This window comes from Epinephelus fuscoguttatus, linkage group LG20 (assembly GCF_011397635.1).
Source record: "Epinephelus fuscoguttatus linkage group LG20, E.fuscoguttatus.final_Chr_v1".
Taxonomy (NCBI): domain Eukaryota; kingdom Metazoa; phylum Chordata; class Actinopteri; order Perciformes; family Serranidae; genus Epinephelus; species Epinephelus fuscoguttatus.
The window spans coordinates 26,696,347-26,720,259 of NC_064771.1; the positions used below are offsets into that span (position 1 = coordinate 26,696,347).

At 42.0% G+C, this 23,913-nt stretch overlaps 1 protein-coding gene across 1 annotated transcript in view; it reads left to right on the forward strand.

The window, feature by feature from the left end:
- LOC125881168 (proteasome activator complex subunit 4B-like) overlaps positions 1-23,913 on the forward strand; it is a 61,000-nt gene that overhangs the window by 1,275 nt on the left and 35,812 nt on the right. The window contains exons 2-13 of the mRNA XM_049564199.1: positions 3,218-3,358; positions 10,140-10,256; positions 15,527-15,571; positions 15,771-15,920; positions 16,624-16,687; positions 18,802-18,876; positions 18,983-19,105; positions 19,203-19,295; positions 19,597-19,775; positions 22,563-22,649; positions 23,246-23,432; positions 23,817-23,906. Coding sequence (XP_049420156.1) covers positions 3,218-3,358; positions 10,140-10,256; positions 15,527-15,571; positions 15,771-15,920; positions 16,624-16,687; positions 18,802-18,876; positions 18,983-19,105; positions 19,203-19,295; positions 19,597-19,775; positions 22,563-22,649; positions 23,246-23,432; positions 23,817-23,906 — 1,351 coding nt within the window. The remainder of the gene's footprint in view (positions 1-3,217; positions 3,359-10,139; positions 10,257-15,526; positions 15,572-15,770; positions 15,921-16,623; positions 16,688-18,801; positions 18,877-18,982; positions 19,106-19,202; positions 19,296-19,596; positions 19,776-22,562; positions 22,650-23,245; positions 23,433-23,816; positions 23,907-23,913) is intronic.

Sequence of the window (23,913 nt, forward strand, 5' to 3'; positions counted from 1 at the left end):
TGATATTCCCTCCTCCTCTGCATCAGATTTTGCAGCCTGCATCACAGTTAGGTTATTTGCATCACTATCATTATTAGGTTATATATGCCTTCACCACGGAGACACTGTGGTGTATTTATTTCATTTTTATTTTGTACCAACACAGAATATAATATGTTTTTTTTGTATTTTTCACTTTCTTTTTTTCCGACACAGAACATTCATTTCAACTTTAGAATTACAACAATATTTAGCAAGTAGAATGAGACGTGCTTTCTGGCCACCAGATGGCGCTATTTTCACCGTCTTTAGAAATTGGAATTGATGCTGAGGCTGTCAGATGATAGACTTTATTTATTATTTTATCCACTTTGCTTCAACCGATGACCACCAAAATTTTTATCATCTGTTCCCTGTCCTATTATCCACCTTTCCTGAAAATTTCATCAAAATCCGCTCAGAACTTTTTGAGTTATTTTGCAGAAAAACAAACAGACAAACAAACAAACAGACAAACAGACCAACGCCGGCGAAAACATAACCTCCTTGGCAGAGGTATGGTAGGTTTTTCAGCATAAAAAAATTATGTTTGTTCAATGAACGTGTTGTAGTCAGTTGACAACTTATTTTAAGATGTTGGTCAAAATCAAAAACATTTTGACATTTTTGAGTAGAATGGAAGTGAAATAAGTTAGAATATCAAATTTTCGATAAATATTAAATTGGCTCAATTTAATTAAATTTTGCAAGATCAAAGCAAATCATGTTGGTTTCACTAAACTACTTAAAAAGATGCATGCATATTGTTATCATAATCTTTTAAAGCTGAACCAGTTGCTTATTTTTTGAGTGCATAAATTACAAAGAAAAGCAGCAAATTCTCATGTTTAAGAAGCTCAACCGACAAATGTTTGACATTTTTGCTCGAAAAATTACTGTGACGATTAATCTATTACAAAAATGAAAAAAACAATTGATTAATAGTCTTAAATTTGTGAGGTCTTAATTGCCACAAACATTCTTCTAGTTCAGTGGTTCCCTACTGGTCCAGCCACAGGGTTCAGAATTCTCCTTAATCATTAGTTCAAGGTCCACACAGTTTAATATGTTCAGCATCATATTTGTGTTTGGCCATGTCCTGGAGTTAGTTTGCTGCCTCTGTGAAGTTGCTGTTTGTTAGTCGCTCATTTCACAGCAGGAAATAGCACCTCAGAATAAAGACTTGGTTCCAGAAATTCACTATACTTCAAAATAAAGTGTGTTTTTAACAAACTTGAAATGTTCGCAAGTCACTTGCGGTCCATTCAGAATGGACCCAGAGTCCAGCTCTTTTGTGTTGAAGTCCACATTCCTGATGTTGCCAATCTTTACACCAACTACTGGACCCAGTTCTTAATACTTGGGACAACATACATATACAGAATCTACGTTTATACCTGTAGCCTAATGCCTGAGAACAAAAGATGATTTGTCCCAAGTCTTAAATTTGGATAAAAAAGAACTTTCTCTTAGTTATCTTTATCTTAAAACACATTAGATTTAAGTATCTGATACCTTTTGACACCCCATTCGTAATGACAGTCTGTACTGTCACAGTTTATTTAGATTCTTAATGTCGTTTTGGAGGTTATTTTATCAGATTGACTGCAATCAGCCCAACAATATCACACCTTACAGCCTCACAAACATATCAGAATCACTTTAACACTTTGGTTTACATTGTACAGAGTGTCAGTATTTCCTTACATGTGGCCACAGGTATAATAAATGTTAATTTTAAAAACCAAATATTCCATTTTAGGTCTATTACACCTTAAGAAAAGGGGAATTAATTGCCAAATACTGTATATCCTCAGCAAAGAGGAGACTTCACGGAATACTTTGCCAACAGAATGATCATTTTTATTTCAATTACTTAACATGTGTTTCATTGAATTCTTTTTCCTATAATATTACTGATTTATTGATTGATTGGGGACATTGTTGACATTGTTCACAACAGCAAAACTATATCAAAACATCTGTTTACAAACTCTCACACAATTTGTGAAATATAACTCAAGTCTTATTTATACAATCGTGTGTGCAGTGCTTCCCAAACACATGTACTAGGGATGTTCCTGTTACTAATTTCCCTGTCGACTAAATGAAAATTTTAATTAGTCGACTAGTCTAAAAAAAGGTCTCACCACGGTGTATTCAGGCTCATCATATTCCATTAACTTCCTTTACCAAAGTTAAGTGGAAGCATATCTTGCAAGGTCATTGTCATGCTATGTTATCTTCTCAGACCGGGCAGGATCACAGCATCTAAGGGTGACTATGTTAAATTGGTCTGAGTGTGACCTGCACATCTGGCAGCAGCAGTTGTCGTTCCATGCAGGTTAACATCCAAATGCTTGAGTTGAATGTGGTTGTGCATTGCTCCAGTCGAATGATTTTATGCCAGTGTTTTCTGACACAGCCTGCATGCTACCTTGTTTTCATTTTCTAGAGTACTGCCAAACTGCGCTGGCTTTACAAGAGGATGTCCCTCCAATTTTCCACCGTGCTGTATTAAAACTCTCACTGGTTTAACGGACTAATATTTCTGGTGCAGACTAGTGAGGGAGCGCACGTTTAATCGTTTAAGTGACTAATCACGCGTATCCCTAGTATACAAACAGTCTCAAACAAGGATGTAGTGTGCTTGGGCAGGACAAATAATGTTTGCCTTTTTTGGATTGCCCTGTCACCATGGAGGCATGCGAGGAAAATTTCCTCCACAAATTCAAGTTAACACGTGATCAGTAATTAATATACAACATCTTGTAAGTTTACTGGAATTTGTCTGCTCGGTATCAACTTTATTTACCCCTTAGCTAACTAGAAAGGTCCAATTCAGACGCAATATCTGTTCTGCAAGGGAGTTCTGTACAAGATGGGCAACAAAATAAACATTTCATATACAAGTACAACTGTGGACGGATGACATCACAAAAAAAGATACCAGAATATAACAACAGACAGAAAACATACAGGAATCAGGGGCTAAAAAGAATCATGGCAAATTAGACTGCTTGTTAAAGGCATTAAGATTATTCTCAGAGTCAATTAGGTTATTCTCATGTTGAGACACTGGGCTGCTGAAGTACTGCACTGATGTACTTACTGTACTTTGAGGATATGGGTCAGCTGTGTGAAGCAGGAAGTGATCAGCAGCTCACTGACAGTGACATGTCCTAACCCCTGTCCTCAGGTTTCTGAAGCTGTACGGCCGCAGGTTCAGCAAAGAGGACCACATTCTCTTCATCAAGCTGCTCTATGAGTTGGTGACGCTGCCGAACCTGGAGCCTTACATGATGCAGAGCTACGCCAGGCTGCTCATTCAGCTTCTCAAGTGGGTGTGACACAAACACAGACATAACAATGATCTAGCTTTATTTGTATAGCACCTATCTTATCAAGGTTACAGAGTGCTTCAAAAATGCATGAGAATAAAACAATAAAAATGTGGTAAAATGATAAGAACTAAGAAAAACAGTGTATAGAAAAGCAAACACAACAAAGGTAGAGAATTCCAGAGTCTAGGGATGGCAAAAGGCCGATCACTTTTGGTCACCAGCTTTGACCGAGGGACAGCTAGGAAAGGTAGGCTTTAGGATCTCAGGTTACGACTTGGCGCATAGGAAGTTAGAGGCCTAGTGAAATAACCAGGGGCCAAACCATGTCAAGCCTTGACATTAAAAGAATCCTAGAGTTCACAACCAATGAAGGGAGGCAAGAATTGGGGGGATGTGGGACCTACAATCGGTCCTGGTCACTAGCACTAGCTGAAGCCACTGAGTATTTACTAATGCCAACCACACACTTAAGTCTGACACCCTCTCACATCTGAAGACAGTGTGAGTTTTTAATCACATACCATAAGATTTTGTAAAGACTTGGGATCTCGCAGGGTCACTATTTTCAGGACGACAACTAGATTCCTTGAGATTATTTCCCATCCTGCTCCTGATGGAAAATATTACACCAAACTCTCTTTAAGAAATACGAAATATACACAATTACTTATCTGCAAAAGCACATAACTCTAGACACACCAGATATAAGGCACTTTATGTCAACAGTATTCTTGTTAATTTGACATTAATATAATCTTCACATTGTTTTTGCGTTTCAATTCGCTATTAGCCTCTGTTGGTTAGCTGCAGTGTTTTAGTAGAAGGAGACCGTGGGGGGACTGTGAGTTTCAAAAATTAAGATTTCCGAATAAAATAAGTGCTGGTTGGCTGACTAAATGCACGCCAAATTAAACACAGTTTGCACCACTACTCCACCAGCTTCTCCTCCTTTCCTACAGTCCAAGAGAACCGAGACTTGTCCACCTCCCCGGAGTACCCACCATGATTACTCTTTAGCCGGTTTGCAGCTTCTTGTTTGGTGTTGGAGAGAGCGCAGCTATTGGTTGTTGACATGTCATTAAATTTGTATGAGCCAAGACTGAAAACTAACAAGTAGATCGGAGTATCATCAGCATAAGGGCGGGGTCACACATGAGCGAAATAAACATTGGCTAATGTTCCCCTCCTGTTTACTTCCATTCACTGTGAGCAAAGAGGCAAATAAAAGATTTGCTTCTGGTTGCAAATTTGCAACTGAGGTAAACTCTGACTAGCAATGTTGCAGCCTCAACCAATAGAAAAGAAGTATGTCTGGAGGAAACATTGATTGTTGCCTTGTTTTAACGACAAATACTGTATGATAATGGTCATGAAAATTACAAACTGCCCCACATCAGAGATGCTGCCTGAGTCAAAAGACAGGCATGGAACCTAAGAAAATTAAACCAATACCAATAACATCATATTTCACGGTATTTATCAGCAAGCTGACTAACATTTGCTAGCAAGATAGCTTACCGTGTGCATCAAATCCCAGGGATCATCTCAAATCAGGGACAAGGTGTGGAGGTCAGACATCTGGATGGAGTGTGGAGAACTGCAGCTCTTTTATATTGATAAAAGAAGCCAGTTGAGGTGGTTCAAGCATCTGATCTGAACGCCTTCCCGTGGACCCCGAGGCAGACCCAGATCATGAGGGATTGCATATCCCATCTGGCCTGGGAATGCCTCGGGGTCCCTCAGGAGGAGTTGGAGGACGTAGCTGGGGAGAAGCATGTTTGGGTAGCCTGCTGCAGGCTGGATGGATGGGTTATAGTATGAAGTACAAGGCAGTAAAATAACTACATCACTCATAAAACATTACATGAACTAAAAGTCAGTATAACAGGAAATGACAGTCCGACATCTTTTTTTTATAGCTATGAGAGCTTTTGAACGTAGAAAGCTGTGGCCTCTCTTGCCCTTTTGTATCCTTACTATAATGAGATCAGAGAGCAGCCCGACTGGTACACATCACTGTGCTACAAGTGGTAGGCTGCACCAATGTCAAGTCCCATGACGTGTTAAAGTGGATTTTTCACTTACCTCACTGCCATTTGGATTGCTGCCATTTGGAGCTTTAGACAACCTGCAGATTCGAGAAAGAAAAACAAAAGCAATTTAGCAAGCACTCAGAGAGCAGGTACCTCAGTGAAGGCAATCCTCTGAATGTGTTATTTTAATTATAGAAAGGCATCTGCTGCATCATAATAAACACAGTGGTAGATATTCATTCAAGTAAGCACATTTAGAGAATTCATATGAAAAGAGCAACAATTTCAAAAGAGCTCAATTTCAAAATTTGAGTGCAAAATGCTGCTGGCAACCCTGAAGTTTTAACAGATGGTTAATTTCGATGGACAATAATAAAAGCCGAATGCCGTCCAATTTTGAGATTTTGTCTTTGTTGATGGAGTGAAAATTAAAAAAGGCAGCTTAGACTGATTTTTGGGCAATAGTAATATAACTTCTATGTATGTTTTGTAGTGGTAACAAAAACACATGACGAACATATGAAATAGTCTTTGGACGTAGTATTGAACTTTTGATTCAAATGAATTTTGGCAGATGTATCATAGTAAAGCTACTGGATTTTGGATACAAAGTCCTCTACCACCCAAACTGGTCTGCAGTCCAACGCGGTTGTGCAAAGGAGTTAGTTAGTTGGTCACAGGTAGACTTACTCACTTTGAACGCCTGGTCGAGTGTGGCTTGGCGAGGCTGGCTGCTAGCGCTAGCATCAGAGACTGTGCTAGCTCTGACCTCTGGGTTCGCTGCTACATGCTTAGCGTTGAGGTGATATTTCAGGCCTGAAATACTCCAATGGTACGAGAATCCCTGCAGTTCTTTCTGGGCTTTTTTTTTTAAAAAGTAAACGTTCCATTCACAGGGCCGAGCTGCGTCGTCTTGTCTTGGGGGTCAATAGATGATAAATGTGATATAGGAAAGAAGAAAAAACAAAGCTCGTTTGTATTTCTTTTGTCCTTTACTCTGTTTAAAAAAAATGGATAATTTGACATTTAAAGGTGTCAAACTGTCACTTAAACATAACTATCTTGTCTGATTTTGGTAGAACCGTTTTAAACTTGTAAGTGACATAGGGCCACAGCTAGATGTCTGTTTAGGAAGGAGCAACATGCCAAAAAGATGGAAGTTTTTTAGGGAGTCTTCCTCCCCTCAAACTTGTGTTTTTCTTATGTTTATGTCCCCTACAATGTCTAACTTTGATTATACTGACTTGTATCCATACAAAGTTTGTCACTAGAGAGATGCTTTCACATTCCTCTGCTGAAGGGGACAATGTCTGTACACTTCCCTAAAATCTGCCAGACAAGCTAGATGAGGAACATCACTAAAGAAAACAAGTAGGTATAGCAACAGCTGGAGCAGCTATGTGACCCGATCACCAGCTACATGATTTGCCCACTATACCTTCACATTTAGTCCCCTTCGCCTCTTAGGTATGGAACTGGAAGCCGTGAAAGTTAGCATTTATTCATTCATTTATTTTAAGTAACTACTTATCCTAGTACACAGTTGCAGGGGGGCTGCAGCCTATCACAGCTGATATTGAGCAAGAAGCGGGGTACACCCTGGACAGGTCACCGGACTATCGCAGGGCTGACAGACAACCATTCACGCTCACATTCACACCTACGGACAATTTAGAGTCACCAATTAACCTAATCTGTCCGCAGTCTCCATCCACTGCCACTAAAGTTATGTTTTCCACAAGGACAGCACACTAGTTCAGTTAATAGCGAATTGCGACTAATAAGCTCAAATGACAGCCATCTGTATGTAGACTAACTTAGCTTGACACTTATCTTAAAATTGGGCAAATACTTTTAAACTAAGCTGCTGGCTGACGCAAACAGTCTCTCCTCTCTCTACCAGCACTAAATGTTACCTGCACACAGTGAATCACATCAGCAGAGAGGGAGCAGGACAGAGGACAGGAGGAAAGAGGACAGAGGACAGGAGGACTGACTGATATAAACTAAACTTCACTCAGTATTGTGATGTCAGGAATATTATTTATATAGTGATTTTGCTGCTGTAAAAATCACTGTTGCTGCTCAAGAAACAAACAATTTGTTCTATTTAACATATTTAATGACCCTGTTCTGAATTTATTCTTTCTATAAATTAACATATTTTCTAAAAAACAATTTATTTAGCAATGAAAAATAACCCATAAGAGTACCACTAAAGTACTGAATCAATAAGGAATATCGATAAAAGCAGTTCCATCGATAGAATCTTAACGATACCCATCCCTAGTCAGGATACTCCTTGCCATCATAGTGCCCTAATATTTGCATTTACATCGCTTCGCCAGAAACATGTCCCAAAAAGGGGTTTTGGGCTCCCTGAGACCAAACGGCCCCAAGTTTGGGGTGCTTGTGATGGCCCGAGGTATCCACCTTATTCCTAGCCCCCATGATACAGTACCTTGCATGAAATATGGGTGCAACTTCCAGTTGAACCAAAACCGGTGATTTCCAGTGACAACAGTTTGTTTACAGTGCTCTATTCTTCTTTCCAAGAGTAATTAAAATGTGGAACACACCACCTAACGGGAATATGTGATCACACCTCTGCCATCTCTGACAGCAATCTCAGAGCGTTGTTTTTTTCCTTTTCAATGAGCTTGCCTTGCTCCATTAAAATATTGTTGACTTTAACATGACTCGAGCTAGCTTCAGGTAACATCTGCTCCTTCTAAAGATGATTTATGATTTCTGACGACTTATTAAGAGACACTAACACATTCGGCAAACATTTAATATAATTCAGTATTAACTGTAGCTCCATGTAAAGTGAATAAATGTGATGTTTCCCCGCTAATCCTCCGCTCGTCTGCGTTAATGACACAGTTTACACGTCTTATTAACATCTGATTCATTAAAAACTGTTCTGAGTGAAACATGGAGCTGAATTTAGCAGCAGACTTCAGTAATAGTCATATAAAGTAGGAGTAAAAGAAATAACTTTCGGCATTCATTTTTTTATATGATATAAAGGAAGTACGGTAAATCAGTAACACATTCTCAGCCCTAATGACTAAATACATATTTCAAGGTTTGTTGTACTGACGTTGAGTGACAGACCTGTCAGTCTACGCGTCATTCTCTTCTGCTAATTCTGATTTTATACTTTTGCACTATGTCTGGTGAAGCTCTTGTGGTTTTATTTCTCATATCAATGGTACCTTTGGCAACATTAGCGGTTAACCACCAAGAGTAGCCACTGGGACTAACCACAGACAGTCTATGGGACTAACTAGCTTACTGATACTTCTGCTATTTCACTGGAAGTTACGCCCATAATCATTTCTACAGTAGTGCCCTCAGGATTAAGGTGGATATAGTATAGTACTTGTGACACCACAAATTCAAAGAACTCCTGACGGCTCGTTTAAAGGCACAGTTTCTGAATACAAACTGTGAGCATTTGTGGACTGAGCGTTTTGATACTTTGTGTTTATTTTGCACCTATTCCTGTTTTTCTTTTTTTAAAAAAGACAAAAAAATCTGACTTCTCCCAAATAAATAGGTCAGTACAGTGAGTACGGTGCTGGAGTAAATGTATTGAGTTACACACCTACACATGGTAAGTAATAAGGACAGTGAAGTATGTTCGCCTAACAGTACATTCATTAGTTTTTAAGCTCTGACCTACATCGTAACTCCCTGCTTTTGTCCCTCAAATCAGATCAGTCACTACTCAAGTGACTGCAGGATATTCTCTAAGATGGTCACATTCATCACGTCCCATTTGTCTCCAGTTGTTTCCACGATTTTCACATCCATCACAAAACAACCTCTTAATGTAGATGTCATTTGTCTGAGTGTTTTCCATTAGATGAAAAGAGAAAGATCTGGGCTAACCGTATATTAAGTACCAGGTCTCACAGCTGAGAGATGAATTTGATACTCAACATCACGCATCAGGTCTCCGTTGGCTTCTCCTTTTTTTTTTCTCTTCAGCCCTCGCATTTCACCGTCATTTCCCCGATTGTCTCTTCTTTCCTTCATTTTTCAAGTCTCCCCAATGAGAGTCTGTTAGATGAATGAGAGAGGAGACGACAAGAGGAATGTGAGGCGTTGGAAATTGTGCATATTCTTCAGTGCGGGGACTCTCAACCTTTCTGTGGGGTTTATTCCTATAGAAATTGTGATTTTTACAAAGTAATAGAGTACAAAGGACGCAGTGTGAAAGTTTCTCAGGAGGATTAAAACTCCTGCTCTGCTTTAAAGCTTATAAAGCACTCATCAGTTAGTGTGCAATTTAAAAGCTTAACGGGGTGTTTGAAAAATCAGGAATCATTACAAAAAGGTAACTGCGCTGCGTGGTCTTCATTTTTCTCTACGGAGTCTCTTATAGGAGGGTTGTACTGTATTTTCTACCAGCCGAGTCTACACCTGCAAATTACTAATGTCTGCAGCTGTCAGTCCAGTTATGCTTTAATGAACACAAAGAATCACAGCGCTGTGTTTGCAGACATGTCTTGAAGTTGGCAGTCATCATGTCGAGTGCAGCCCGATAGGTAGTGACTCATTTTCCCACGATTACAGACTCTTTTCAGACACCCTGTAGTTTCTCACTTCAATGGAACAGTATTACCATCATTTTGTCTTGACTGGGGTTTTAATATCAAAGAGTCTGACTCGAGTCCTGCAAAAATCCTTATAAACAGTCAGTAATTGGCTTCTTTTTTTTTTTTTCAAACAGGAAGAAGGAACTGCTGTCAAGGGATGACCTGCAGTTGCCATGGCGACCACTTTATGATCTGTACGAGAGGGTTGTCTACTCCAAAACCGAGCACCTTGGACTCATCTGGTTTCCCAAGTATTAAGTTTTTCCTTTTATGCTGACCTCTTGTCAGAAGTAATGTGATAAATATGAAGCTACTGCCAGCAGCCGGCTAACTTAACCTGGCATAAGACAGGAAACAAGAGGAACAGTTGCCTGGCTCTTTCCAAAGGTGACGAAAACCACTTAAGCGAGGGTTTACCCCAAAATCCAAATTACATATATTTCCTCTTATCTGTAGTGCTATTTACCAGTTGAGATTGTTTTGGTGTGAGATGCCGAGTGTTGGAGATATCGGCCGTAGAGATATCTGCCTTCTCTGGAATATAACAGCATTAGATGGAAAAACTCAACAGCAATGTCTCTTTCCAAAAATCATGATCTGGTTACTCAAGATAATCCACAGACCTTGTTGTGAACAGTTTCATGTAGGAACTATTTTCTGTCTAGCAAACTACACACGCCAATATCTTCATGCAGGAGGAAGTGTGCATCTACTCATGGAGGAGAGTCTCGTGACAGTGTGAGATGCAAACAGTAATGGTGTCCTCCTCAGCTGAGATACATTAGCCAGCTCAGTGGTGCTAGGTGAGCTAGCAGTAGATGCATGGTTCCTTCTGTGCAGTGATACGGTTGGCAGCGGCAGTTTGGTAGAAAGGAAATAGTGCCTACATGAAGTGTTTTGGGCTTTGAGCACCACAAGCTGAGTACAGTCTAGTTCAATTATATTGGAGAGAAGGCAAACATCTCTACGGCCGATATCTCCAAAATTCGGCAACTCACACCAAAACAATCTAGACTGATTAACAAACCTGCAGGTTAAAAACAAATGTATTTTTGATTTTGTGGGTAACTGTACCTTTAGCTGAGCATTTCCACCAAAAATACATTGGTTCAAAAACTGAAAAGTTGGTTCCCAGCTAGAGCCAAAAAAACTGCAGGTTTTCCTTAACCTGAAGCCTGAATCGCTACGACATCAGTGGACGTGACATATTCTACAGGTTGGAAAGAAAGAATGGAGAAGGCAACAATAGAGACGTTCAAGCCCCGTTTCCACCAAACACTTTCTGTATGGTACCTTTGGAACCAAAAGTAACCCTTCAGACATGGTACCTAGACCCTAGTGTTTCCACTGCAAACAGTACTCTTACCAGCCACAACTCAGCCCTGAGCAGAGTGACCGTCCGTTACTGACCAATCAACAGACTGCAGTGTTCACAGCTCCACCTTTTAGTACCAGATCTGTGTGCTAGTAGTCTCGCTCACCAGACCTTTCTCAAGAAAAGAAAGGTCTGGCTGGGCTGACTCTCACTTTGAGATTGGAGAAAAAAACACCCTGGCTGCTTGTATTTCTTTCAACCAATCACAATCGTTCTGTGCGGTGCCACAGCAACGGTGCGCTTGCAAAAATATTGCCGGGGGGAAACAGGTTTTGGTGTAACACGCCCACAAAAATATCGCCTACAGGACGTGAACCATGGCTACATCCCCGCAAGATCAAACACCACAAAAGTTAGTAAAGGACGTCTTGAAAATGGTTGAAAACTGCTACACAACCGGATGTGGTAGGGCGGGACTTCAGCGGGTTGCTCGTTCCGCCCAATGAGAGGCTGATCTCTGGAGCGAACTTCCACTCACTCACTCAGTGTGCTAGATACCCCGGCAGAGGGAGGACCAAAAAGGGGACGGTAAGGAACGATTCCATTGGTACCATCTACAACTTTCTGCAGGGGAAACGGAAAAAAAGCGCACCGAACTGAACCGTACTGCTCAATGGAAATGGGGCTTTTCAGTCTGCTGGCTACTGGCTGTAGCTTCATATTTGCCCCACAGACACGACAGTGGTATCAATAATCACAAGCAGATAGGCGTATTATTTATATCAGTAAAGCTCTATTACAATTCTAGTCCAAACCCTAAATTGACAAAGTTAACCTCTTTCCTGTCACTGGGGTGCCTGCGAGGCAGCAAGGGAAGAGCACAAACACAGACAGAGACAGCTGAATGAGTTATTGACAAAACTGACTGGGAGAAGAGGCTTATATACAGTACAGGCCAAAAGTTTGGACACACCTTCTCATTCAATGTGTTTTCTTTATTTTCATGACTATTTACATTGTAGATTCTCACTGAAGGCATCAAAACTATGAATGAACACATGTGGAGTTATGTACTTAACAAAAAAAGGTGAAATAACTGAAAACATGTTTTATATTCTAGTTTCTTCAAAATAGCCACCCTTTGCTCTGATTACTGCTTTGCACACTCTTGGCATTCTCTCCATGAGCTTCAAGAGGTAGTCACCTGAAATGGTTTTCCAACAGTCTTGAAGGAGTTCCCAGAAGTGTTTAGCACTTGTTGGCCCCTTTGCCTTCACTCTGTGGTCCAGCTCACCCCAAACCATCTCGATTGGGTTCAGGTCCGGTGACTGTGGAGGCCAGGTCATCTGCCGCAGCACTCCATCACTCTCCTTCTTGGTCAAATAGCCCTTACACAGCCTGGAGGTGTGTTTGGGGTCACTGTCCTGTTGAAAAATAAATGATTGTCCAACTAAACGCAAACCGGATGGGATGGCATGTCGCTGCAGGATGCTGTGGTAGCCATACTGGTTCAGTGTGCCTTCAATTTTGAATAAATCCCCAACAGTGTCACCAGCAAAACACCCCCACACCATCACACCTCCTCCTCCTCCATGCTTCACAGTGGGAACCAGGCATGTGGAATCCATCCGTTCACCTTTTCTGCGTCTCACAAAGACACGGCGGTTGGAACCAAAGATCTCAAATTTGGACTCATCAGACCAAAGCACAGATTTCCACTGGTCTAATGTCCATTCCTTGTGTTTCTTGGCCCAAACAAATCTCTTCTGCTTGTTGCCTCTCCTTAGCAGTGGTTTCCTAGCAGCTATTTGACCATGAAGGCCTGATTGGCGCAGTCTCCTCTTAACAGTTGTTCTAGAGATGGGTCTGCTGCTAGAACTCTGTGTGGCATTCATCTGGTCTCTGATCTGAGCTGCTGTTAACTTGCCATTTCTGAGGCTGGTGACTCGGATGAACTTATCCTCAGAAGCAGAGGTGACTCTTGGTCTTCCTTTCCTGGGTCGGTCCTCATGTGTGCCAGTTTCGTTGTAGCGCTTGATGGTTTTTGCGACTCCACTTGGGAACACATTTAAAGTTTTTGCAATTTTCCGGACTGACTGACCTTCATTTCTTAAAGTAATGATGGCCACTCGTTTTTCTTTAGTTAGCTGATTGGTTCTTGCCATAATATGAATTTTAACAGTTGTCCAATAGGGCTGTCGGCTGTGTATTAACCTGACTTCTGCACAACACAACTGATGGTCCCAACCCCATTGATAAAGCAAGAAATTCCACTAATTAACCCTGATAAGGCACACCTGTGAAGTGGAAACCATTTCAGGTGACTACCTCTTGAAGCTCATGGAGAGAATGCCAAGAGTGTGCAAAGCAGTAATCAGAGCAAAGGGTGGCTATTTTGAAGAAACTAGAATATAAAACATGTTTTCAGTTATTTCACCTTTTTTTGTTAAGTACATAACTCCACATGTGTTCATTCATAGTTTTGATGCCTTCAGTGAGAATCTACAATGTAAATAGTCATGAAAATAAAGAAAACGCACTGAATGAGAAGGTGTGTCCAAACTTTTGGCCCGTACTGTATGTGCTGTGGGGCTGATGAGGGAAAGTGGAAACAGGTGAGTTAGAGTCAGGTGACTGGGAGGCAGGTGACTTGGACCAGTGGGAAGTCCTGAGGGCGTGTGGTGGGCAGGAGGAGAATGGCATGTCTGGGGAGTTGGAGGAAAGAACATGGCCTGGGGAAAGTGAGCCGGGGCTAGAGCAGCGATCGTCAACTGGCGGCCTGCGGGCCACGTCTGGCCTGCCAAAGCTTTCCATCCAGCCCGCAGAATATTAATTGATTCAGAAAATGTGGGGAGGAAAAATGCATTACAGTATAAAGGATGTCTAGAATTCTTTTCTTACTACATTAAAGCAAGGAATGATTTACCAACCCACAATATGTGCCTTTGACTTGCGGGTACTTAAGATGTTTTAAATCCATCTTTCAGCTCATTATCAGTAGTGATAATAATCTACAGCATCTGGGTCACCTCTAAAGCTTGGTCTGTTGTCTCCGACTCGCAACAACCTGTCCATGTTGAGTTTCAGATGCTTCCATTAGGGCGGAGGTTTTGCCTCCCTGATCGTCCTTTGTCACGTGGAACTGAAATGAAAAAAGGAATATCGGAGCAACCTCTAGCTCACCTTGTAGTGTGCGCAGCATCACAGGCTTGATTTCAACCCACAGCCCTTTGCTGCATGTCATTCCCCCTCTCCACCTTTCCCATTTATCTTCAGTTGTACTTTCAATTAAAAGCAAAATGCTTACCAGTCACAAAAGGAAAGGTTGTCACACTGAGAATGGTTGCTTGCGCCCACCCTCCATTATCTCATTTCCTCTCATAAAGGATGGACCAGTGTATCCTATGCTAAAGGAAGTGTTTCAGCACCTTTCCTAAGCATTCTGAGAATTAAGATGGCTGCCACTGCAATACTTGTAGCTAATTTCACTTGGTTTAAACCTTCCTGTGCAAAACAGACAGTTCGAGACAGGGACAGAGCTCCAGGCTTGGAAAAACGAACAAACGACAGTCCTCCTGACAGTTTCCTAAAGAACTTAGAGAATAGTTTATGTCAAATAGTGCTGGAACCATTCATCAACTGTTATGGGCTTTCAACCAGAAGGGACCCTGAATCCTAACCCTCGTGACTGATCCAGTGCAGCTCCCCCGTGGCCAGCTCCATTTAATAAATAATGTTCAAGAACAGTAAATTATCAAGCAAAGATACAAAACAGTCTCTAGTTTTCTGAAATATTACATGTAGGGTTTCCATCTTTACTTGCTCCAAATCTACTATGTGACTTTTATTTATTTAATCTTTATTTAACCAGGAAGTCCTACTGAGATTGAAAATCTCTTTTATAAGAGAGACCTGGCCGAGGTAGCAGCCAGTCAAAACACATCAAAACCACTGTTGGTCAGACAATAAAGGGAATTTTTAGATGTTACCTCGGGCTTTCATGGTCACTATTTTCTGACATTTTACTGACTTAATAAGAATAATTAAAAAAAAAATAAGCAAAAGACTAATTAGTGATGAAAAAAAAAATTGCCTTACAGTTTTTTAAATCCTGGGTGGGGGCGTGTGGATCTCACAAAATAGTAAAAGCAGGATTCCTTCACAAACATACACTCACACACACCTCCTCTCTCTGCTTGTTTGCAGCTCAGTGGACCACATTTTGAAGGCTTTGATCAAAAGCTGCAGACTGTAAGTCTCATCCTCTGTGATCATGTAATTTGTGCACCGGATAATGTGTTGCTTTGATCTCCAGTTGAGCTGTGTGCTGTAGATCAATGTGTGTATTTGTATCTCCACTCTGTCTTTGCTTGTCTGCATCTATTTGTGCTCATGTCTGTCCTCGCTCGGTGTGTGTGTGTGTGTGTGTTTGTTTTTGTGAATTTCCCAGGTATTTCCCCGCGTCGTCCACCAAGGAGATGCTGGATGAGTGGCGCCCCCTGCTGTGCGTGTTTGACATGGTCATGCAGAAGGCCGTCAGCAACATGGAGTTGTTCCTGCCCACCATCATGCCCCCAGAGGAGCACAGCCAGAGCTTCCTGTAAGTGGGCCAACTTGAACGGCTCTGTTTAGGAACAAGATCAGACGCCAAGTGCAGCTTGTCTTGGCCAGAGCTAACACAAAGGGTGCATAAAGTTTGAAACGTACCCTTTGTTTATTTATAGAACAATCTCTGCCAGCAGGGAAAAAGGTAAAATATGTTGCATTAATTGCCATTTTTGGTCCTGAGATGGAAAGTCTAATTTGGTTGGATCTTATGACCATGCATCGCCTCAGGCATGTCATGAATAATCCCCTTTCTCAGGCTCTGCAAGCGTTTACACCTCTGCACCTGGGAGAGTCAATAAATAATGTTCTTTTTAGCGTGAGCAGTGCTTCCCCCTCTCCTTGTTTTGCTAATATTTTGCTGCCTTGGAAAACCCTTGCCCCTCTCTCTCTCTGCACCCTCCATGGTGGTGTTCCAGCTACCAAGCCTCTTCACAGCATTCACCGCATTCTTCAGTGTGTTCGCTCTTTCGCAAGCTATTTGTCTGGATTTACTCTTGGATTCATCAGCAGTTTCCGCACAGTTTCCACAATACATCATCTTTAATACTCTATTTTTCCGCTTCAGTTTTTCTCTCACTGCTCCAGGATCAACCAGGGAGGGAGCGAGTTTATATTTTGGGGAATTGGAGATAGATGAGGGGAATTCTGCTTCAGGTGTGTGTGTGAATATAATGTCTTTTTGTGTGTGTTCTCAGGTTGTGGTTTGAGGAATTGATGAATCTTTGGTTGTCAGTGCAGAATCAGCCAAGCTGGGAAGGGGTGAGAAGCACACACACACACACACACACACACACACACACACACACGCATACACGCATGGATGGATTACTGAACGGGTCTACCATACACAGACCTCAGGGGGCCTCCCTGGTCTCCACCTGCAAAATGTCACTCAAATTAACATGTGCCAACTGGGAAGAGACTCAAAATGACCACAAAGAGATACACAGCAACTGCAAAGAGATACAACATAACTACAAAAAGGGGCAAAACAACCATAAATACCTCCTTTCCACCAAATTAGCTCTGCTTCTTGAACTAGTTCTCTTCAGATCTCGTTACCTTGGCACTATCCAGTCAACCAGCCTGTGTTTCCACCAGTTTTGATCAGAACCACTGTAATCAAGGATGCATCATCAACAAAAGGCATTTTGAGCTTTTGTTCTAATATTTTTTATCAAGAGGCAAGCATGGATCAATGATGAGACCACTGCACATTCTTTTTTCTTGATGACTTCTCACTTAAGCCCCGTTTCCACTGAGCAGTATGGTTCGGTTCAGTTCAGCACACGTTTCCACTGTGAAAAGTTGTGGATGGTACCAGTGGAACCATTCCTTAACGTCCCCATTTTTGGTCCCCCTCTCTGTTGGGGTACCTAACACACAGATCTGGTACTAAAAGGTGGAGCTGAGTTGTGGCTGGTTTTGAGGCTCATGTAACCACTGTTCATACTGTGGAGAGTTTTATTAGTAAACTGTAACTATAAAATGAAAGGATGTTTTGCTGCCTCTCACAGCAGCTGGAGTCTGAGAAAAAATAACTTCATTCACTGGGCCGACTGCTGGTGACTTTTAAGGTGGAACATTAACTTGTAATGGTACTCAATGCATGAGGTGACGACGTGAATCCATCAGCACACCTTAAATTTCACTGTGACAACTTTGACCATCACTTTAGTTTTTATATGACATACACTTTTAGTAATGAGTGGATCTTCAAGTGTTTATATATATTCATTTTGACCAGGTTACATGACCTGCATATATTCTAATCCTCACTCAAAGAAAGCATCGTGGAGCCTTGTTCCTGTGGGCTCCAGCAACACTAAACCCCTGAGCTTGCCTGAGAAGGACTAAATGCACAAACCCACTATTTTTAAATATCCCATCTAGGTACCATGTCTGAAGGGTTTGGTGGAAACGGGGCTTTAATGTCTCTATTGCTGCCGTCTCCATCCTCTCTTTCCAACCTGTAGAATATGACACGCCCACTGATGTCGTTGCAGTTCAGGGTTCAGGTTAAGATGAAAAAAACTGCTCTTTTTTTGGTTCTAGCTGGGAACCAACTTTTCAGTTTCAGAACCAATCTATTTTTAGTTGAAATGCTCTGAATGGTTCAAAATTAGGTGCGGGAACTGCATCAGAACCCATTACCTGTTGGTGGGACAGAGTAAAGAGACACAAAACGACCAAAATTACCTCAAAGAGACATGAAACGACTACAAAAAGCTGCAAAACAACAAAATAAATAAGCAAAACCACCACAAAGTCCAAGTGTCCCGCTCCTGTTTAAGGGAGGTGGTGGGACTTTTTGCATAACTGTTTCCAGGGGCCGACTGTCTCATAGTCCGCCAATGTATACACACACAATATTTCTGGTATTTTTCTTTTTATTTGACACCTAGTTCACTTTTGGAAGTTAAAGTCTTTGTCCAAAGTTAAATGAAGTTGAAATGAATGAGAATTCCACCTCTCAAATTTCTGTGTAAATCTGCCACAGCAAGTGGTGGATTTTTCAAAAACATTTTCAAATGATTGAGCGATGACTCATGTAGCTCTCCAGTTTCCTAAATATGGATGGAGTAATTTGGAACGACACACATTTCCTGACGACGATGATTGAAATGTTGAAATGTTGTTGAAGCATTGGTCGGTTTCCACTCGGCATGCAGATAAGATTTTCCATTTGTGGCTCTGCTCTGCTTTCATGCAGCCTCCTGGCCTGAAGTGGCCTGGCTGCACGCACTTCCTTCAACATCCTTTCTTTTTTTTTTTTTTCAGAGTGGCTATATTTAATTCTTGGAATGACGGCGTTCACTTCTGGGAATGTTCTTTGTACTTGCAGTGATTGTTTGCCTGATGTTGTTTTGCAGCACCTAGTGAACCTGTTTGCTCGCCTCGCCAACGATAACATCGGCTACGTGGACTGGACCCCTTATATTCCCACAGTGAGTCATTAGGAGGATTATGTGGATGTAAAGTGTGTCTGTTAAGGTATTTTATTGGGGACCGCTGGGCCTTGTGAGTGACTGTACACTGTGTGTATGTGTGTAGATCTTCACCAGAATCCTGCGCAGTCTGAACCTTCCAGTCGGGGTCAGTCAGATGGTGGCACCGCGGTATCTCACCAACTCCTATGACATCGGACACTTGGTGTTGTGGATCACAGCACTCCTGGTACACACTCCGCAGACTTCTTCTCTTAAAACACATTAAAAATATATTCTTTTCAATGCTGTTTAATCAGGGTTATTACCTGATTTATTTGCTGCAGGGAGGACCAGGAAACCCTGCACAGAAACAGCTGACCTGCCTCTTCAACAGCATTGCCTCCTTCTACCATCCCTCCAACCATGGCCGCTGGCAGGTAAGCCTCTCTCTCAGACACACACACACACACACACACACACAGACTGAGCAAGTTGTGAGCACATTTTCAGCTGCTCGCTGTCACACTCCTTTGATTTATAACCTGTCATTCAGGACTTGGCTGGCTCTCTTCGCTCTAACAACACAATAATGAAATGCACAACTCCCGGAGAAAAAGAGCGATATCACAGATCTGTTTACGGCAGACTGTGCGAATGTGTCTCTGGATGATAACGCTTATGTTGAATGTGTGTGTGTGTTTGTGTGTGTGTGTGTGTTTTATGTGTGTGTGCCTGCAGTCTCGACTGATGCGGCTGCTTCAGCGTCTCCCGGCGAGTGTTGTCCGCCGCGTACACCGGGAACGTCACGCTGCCCCAAGCTGGATCACGCTGGTTCCTGAGAGTCAGAGGCTGACTGATGAAGACTTGCAGGAGTTCACCCGCAGCCTCACAGGAGCCGCCCTGCTGGCCATGTTCAGGTACTGCACTTAGGTAGATGTCAGTCATGATGATCACTACAACCTGTTGCTCTGTTTGTAATCTTGCATGGCTACACCTGTGCTTCTGGGGAAACTTTAACACTCAGGAAACCTGTGACTGTGAGGATTTTAACACATGTACATGCATGTATCTACATTTATAAATACATATACCCACTTATACACCTATAGGCAGTGAGAGGCTCTAAAAAAAAAAGAGCACAGCAGAAATTAAGCAACAAACATGATATGAACATAGTGGGAAAATATGAGTGAAAAAGTAAAATCACAATCACAGAGTCCAACAAAACAGAGAGATTGAAAGAAACCATAAAATAAATAGAAGCCACTCTGTAAAAATAGGTTGCAGGATGACATTTAAAAACAAAGGCAATGCAAGGCCACCTTGTGCTAAGTGGGCAGGCCGATAGAAACTATTTCTACTCAGGCAGGAATAGGCAGCATAGGTGTGATTGTGGAGGTAGGTGTGAGCTTTCTGTTGCACAGTCACACCGGGTGGTCTTGTTAATCCATTTTTAATGACCAAACTTTCCTCAGACTTCCATCTTTTGAGCCAGAACTTTGATTTCCAAATACATTCTAAATGCATGTTTGTTTTTTTTATACCTTGCAGTAATCGGTTGTATCTCAGCTATAATGTTCTTCTGTACACCAAATATCACAGCCAGCAAAACCCTACTGATAATTTGGTGATCAGCAGGGCTAAATTTGGCTTTCATGCTGTGTAATGCTGTGTATGTTGTTTCAACTGCACTTTAATGATCAGGTTTACATGCCCAAAATACCATGTTTTTTCCATTGTTCTGAAGTAGACAATATTCCTTCTAAGCCGTTTCTATGACTAATGAAAATTAATATTCCACTAATATTCCTGTTGACATGCAGCCGTGCATACTCCGCCTAACGTGCACTGACACATCGTTCATCACATTAAAATATAGAAAAAGTGGAATGGCAGTGGAGCGCCTGAACGCAGCCTCCCTCTTTTATTCCTTTAACCAACTTCTTTAAAAGGTCGGCATTGCGATATTTGCGCATAACCAAAAACATGTTGATATCCAAGTCTTTCATAATGTTTAAAAGTTAGTGTGTTTCCTCTTCTTAGCAGAAATGTAGGCTTTTGTTTTGGGCATGTATCTCTACACCAGCAAACTGTTGGCGAGGTGGTTTGTGTACAGCACACAGAGCTGACTGCACCAGGCAAGAGATTGTGTCACAAATTGTGGTAAAACCCCAAATGAAACACATATTCCGAACACACTGTAAACATGCCCATAGAATATTATCAAAACCCAAATGATACCGGCATATTCCACATGTCTTTGTTGGAAAATGAAGAGAACTGGCAATAGGGCAGCACAGTGGCGCAGTGGTTGGCATTGTCGCCTCACAGCAAGAGGGCTCCTGGTTCAAATCTAGGGTGGTGGGTCCAAGACCCTGGGGTGGGGGAGCACTTCTGTGTGGAGTTTGCATGTTCTCCCTGTGTCAGCGTGGATTTTCTCCGGGTACTCCAGCTTCCTCCCACAGTCCAAAGACATGCAGGTTAACTGGTGACTCTAAGGGTGCTTTCACACCTGCCCTGTTTAGTTCGGTTCAATCCAACTCAAGGTCATTTGCCCCCTAAGTGCGGTTCATTTAGGCAGGTATGAACACAGCAATCGAACTCGTGTGCGCACCAAAACAGCCGAGACCTTCTTGAAGAGGTGGTCTCGGTCCAGTTACAAACGAACTCTGGTGCAGTGAGAACGTGTTGCGACCTGGATGTGAACCAACTGCAGTCACATGACACATTGTTTGGGTTAAACATGAGCATGTTACAGTCCTGGAGGATTATTAATGTGCACCTCCTCCTGTACTGCCTTAATATGCACATTCAGCATATGTGTGAATGGTCTGTATGGTTTGACTAAAATGAACAATGACAGCAATATAGTCCACGATGAGCAGCGCTCAAATTAACCTGCGTAGTTGTCCCTCCATTGAAACATTAGAAAGTGTCACATTTATCTTGCAAGTGTACTCTTCTTCAACTTTTGGTTCACTTCCTGGATTTTTCCCACATGGAAATTCTGACCAATCAAGAGCAGCTTTCTCACACAAGATATTTGATCTGGTCCGCTTGTAAATGCTGCCGTGAGAACATGAACCAACTCTAGGCAATTATACAACAATTAGTCTCTGATTCGTACCAAAGCAAGACAACTCTAGATCTGAAAGCACCCTCAATTGTCCGTAGGTGTGAATGTGAGTGTGAATGGTTGTCTGTCTCTATGTGTCAGCCCTGTGATTGTCTGGTGACCTGTCCAGGGTGTACCCTGCCTCTCCCCCAATGTCAGCTAGGACAGACTCCAGGCTGACTTGCATCAAATTCACAATATCGTCATATTCAGTATAATGGTGGAATATTAGTGTGCATGTAAACACAGCCAGTGATTCTATTTAAGTGTGTAGTGAGGAGGTATTTCATATTTAAATACAGACTTTGAAATGTAGTTAAAACAACAGTTATAACCTCGACATCTAACCCACCTTCACCCGCCTCAAGTCACTCTGTAGTGTTAACTGGGTTGTTGCCATTTGAATCACTGCCAGTCAGTTATCTAATCAGTCTGCTGTGTCTCACACGGCACTCGCTTAGCAACAACAAGCCTAATCTGGGACAAAGACAGGTCAGCAGTGATTATCTACCTGTGCATGTGCGCGTGTGCTGTTGTTGTTGACGCTGTACTTTATGTTGTTCATCTGTCCCTATGTGGTGATGTGCAGTAAAACCGGCAGTACGGACGCAGCCTATGCCCTTCAGAACCTGGCTCTCCTCACACCTGAACTCGCCATACCACCTGTACTTGAGAAGTGAGTGTTTGTGTGAGATATCTGAAGCATGTTGTTGGATAAATTTTCATATTGCAACATAACAAAAAAAGAGTTTATGACTCCTATTATTTTCCTTCGTCTCACTTTGGTTTGGGGGATAATCACACTCTAAGTTTTGGAGCTACAGTTCCCATAATTTTAGGGCTTTTGGAGGAAGTAAACAGGAAGTATAATTATCACCATGGAGTCAGTTAGACAGCTGTGGGCAACAAACAAAGTCCCATTTCTTTAGCTTATATTTGTTTAGATTTGGGCGAATTCCCGCCATTAAAAGAATGCTGAATTTGCTACTAGCAGTTCCTGTTAGCAATTTATCAATGGATACACAAACAACTTTCACTGGATTACTGTGATACTGAAGAAAAAACGTGATGATACTCAGGGATGTTCTGGAGCTATGAGAAGCTTCTTTTTTCTGTGATTTCCAAGCAGATTTATATTTGCAGCAGACATGGGATAATGATATCAGGAAGTGTCAGTGTGACACTGACATGTACCTGTCCCTCTGCGCCTCCCCTTAAACTCTCCCATCATCTCATTTTGTCATTTACCTCCTTGTATCCTGTGTATCACAGGACCTATGCAGCGATGGAGACCCTAACGGAGCCGCACACCCTCACTGCCACTCTCAGCTGCATGATCGGAATGGCTCGCAGCCTGGTGTCCCCAAACAACCATTACCCAGAAGGCCGTGCGCACGTGATCCCACTGCTCATGGGCTCACTGCCGGGGGTGGACCCCAACGACTTCAGCAAGTGCATGGTGCGTAATGGATGTGTTGATTAGTAATGAAGAAGGATTGTAAGACAAGTAGACAATAGAGCTCCTGCTGATTAAATTCCCTTCTCGTGTACTCCGGTCTATCCTATTAATAATTCCTGAAAGTGGAATGAATATCTCAGTTTGAAGAACTCGCAATTACCGAGGCTCAGTCCCCAAGTTTCTGCTTGGATTGTGAAATGGATTGGTTTTCTTTTTCTTGGTGTGCTCATTGTCTCCAGACTGCATTAATCCGTCATCACACCAGAATGAATTGATACATTTGAAAAAGTTATTCCACCGACATCTGGTAGGTTATTTAACTTGGGCCTTGATCACGTCAGATGATGTAAATTGATCTGTTTCCCGTTGTGCCGCTCTGTCCAGATAACGTTCCAGTTCATCGCTACCTTCACCACTCTGGTGCCTTTAGTGGATTGTTCGTCTGCTATTTCTCAACACAGCGATCTCACAGAGGTATACA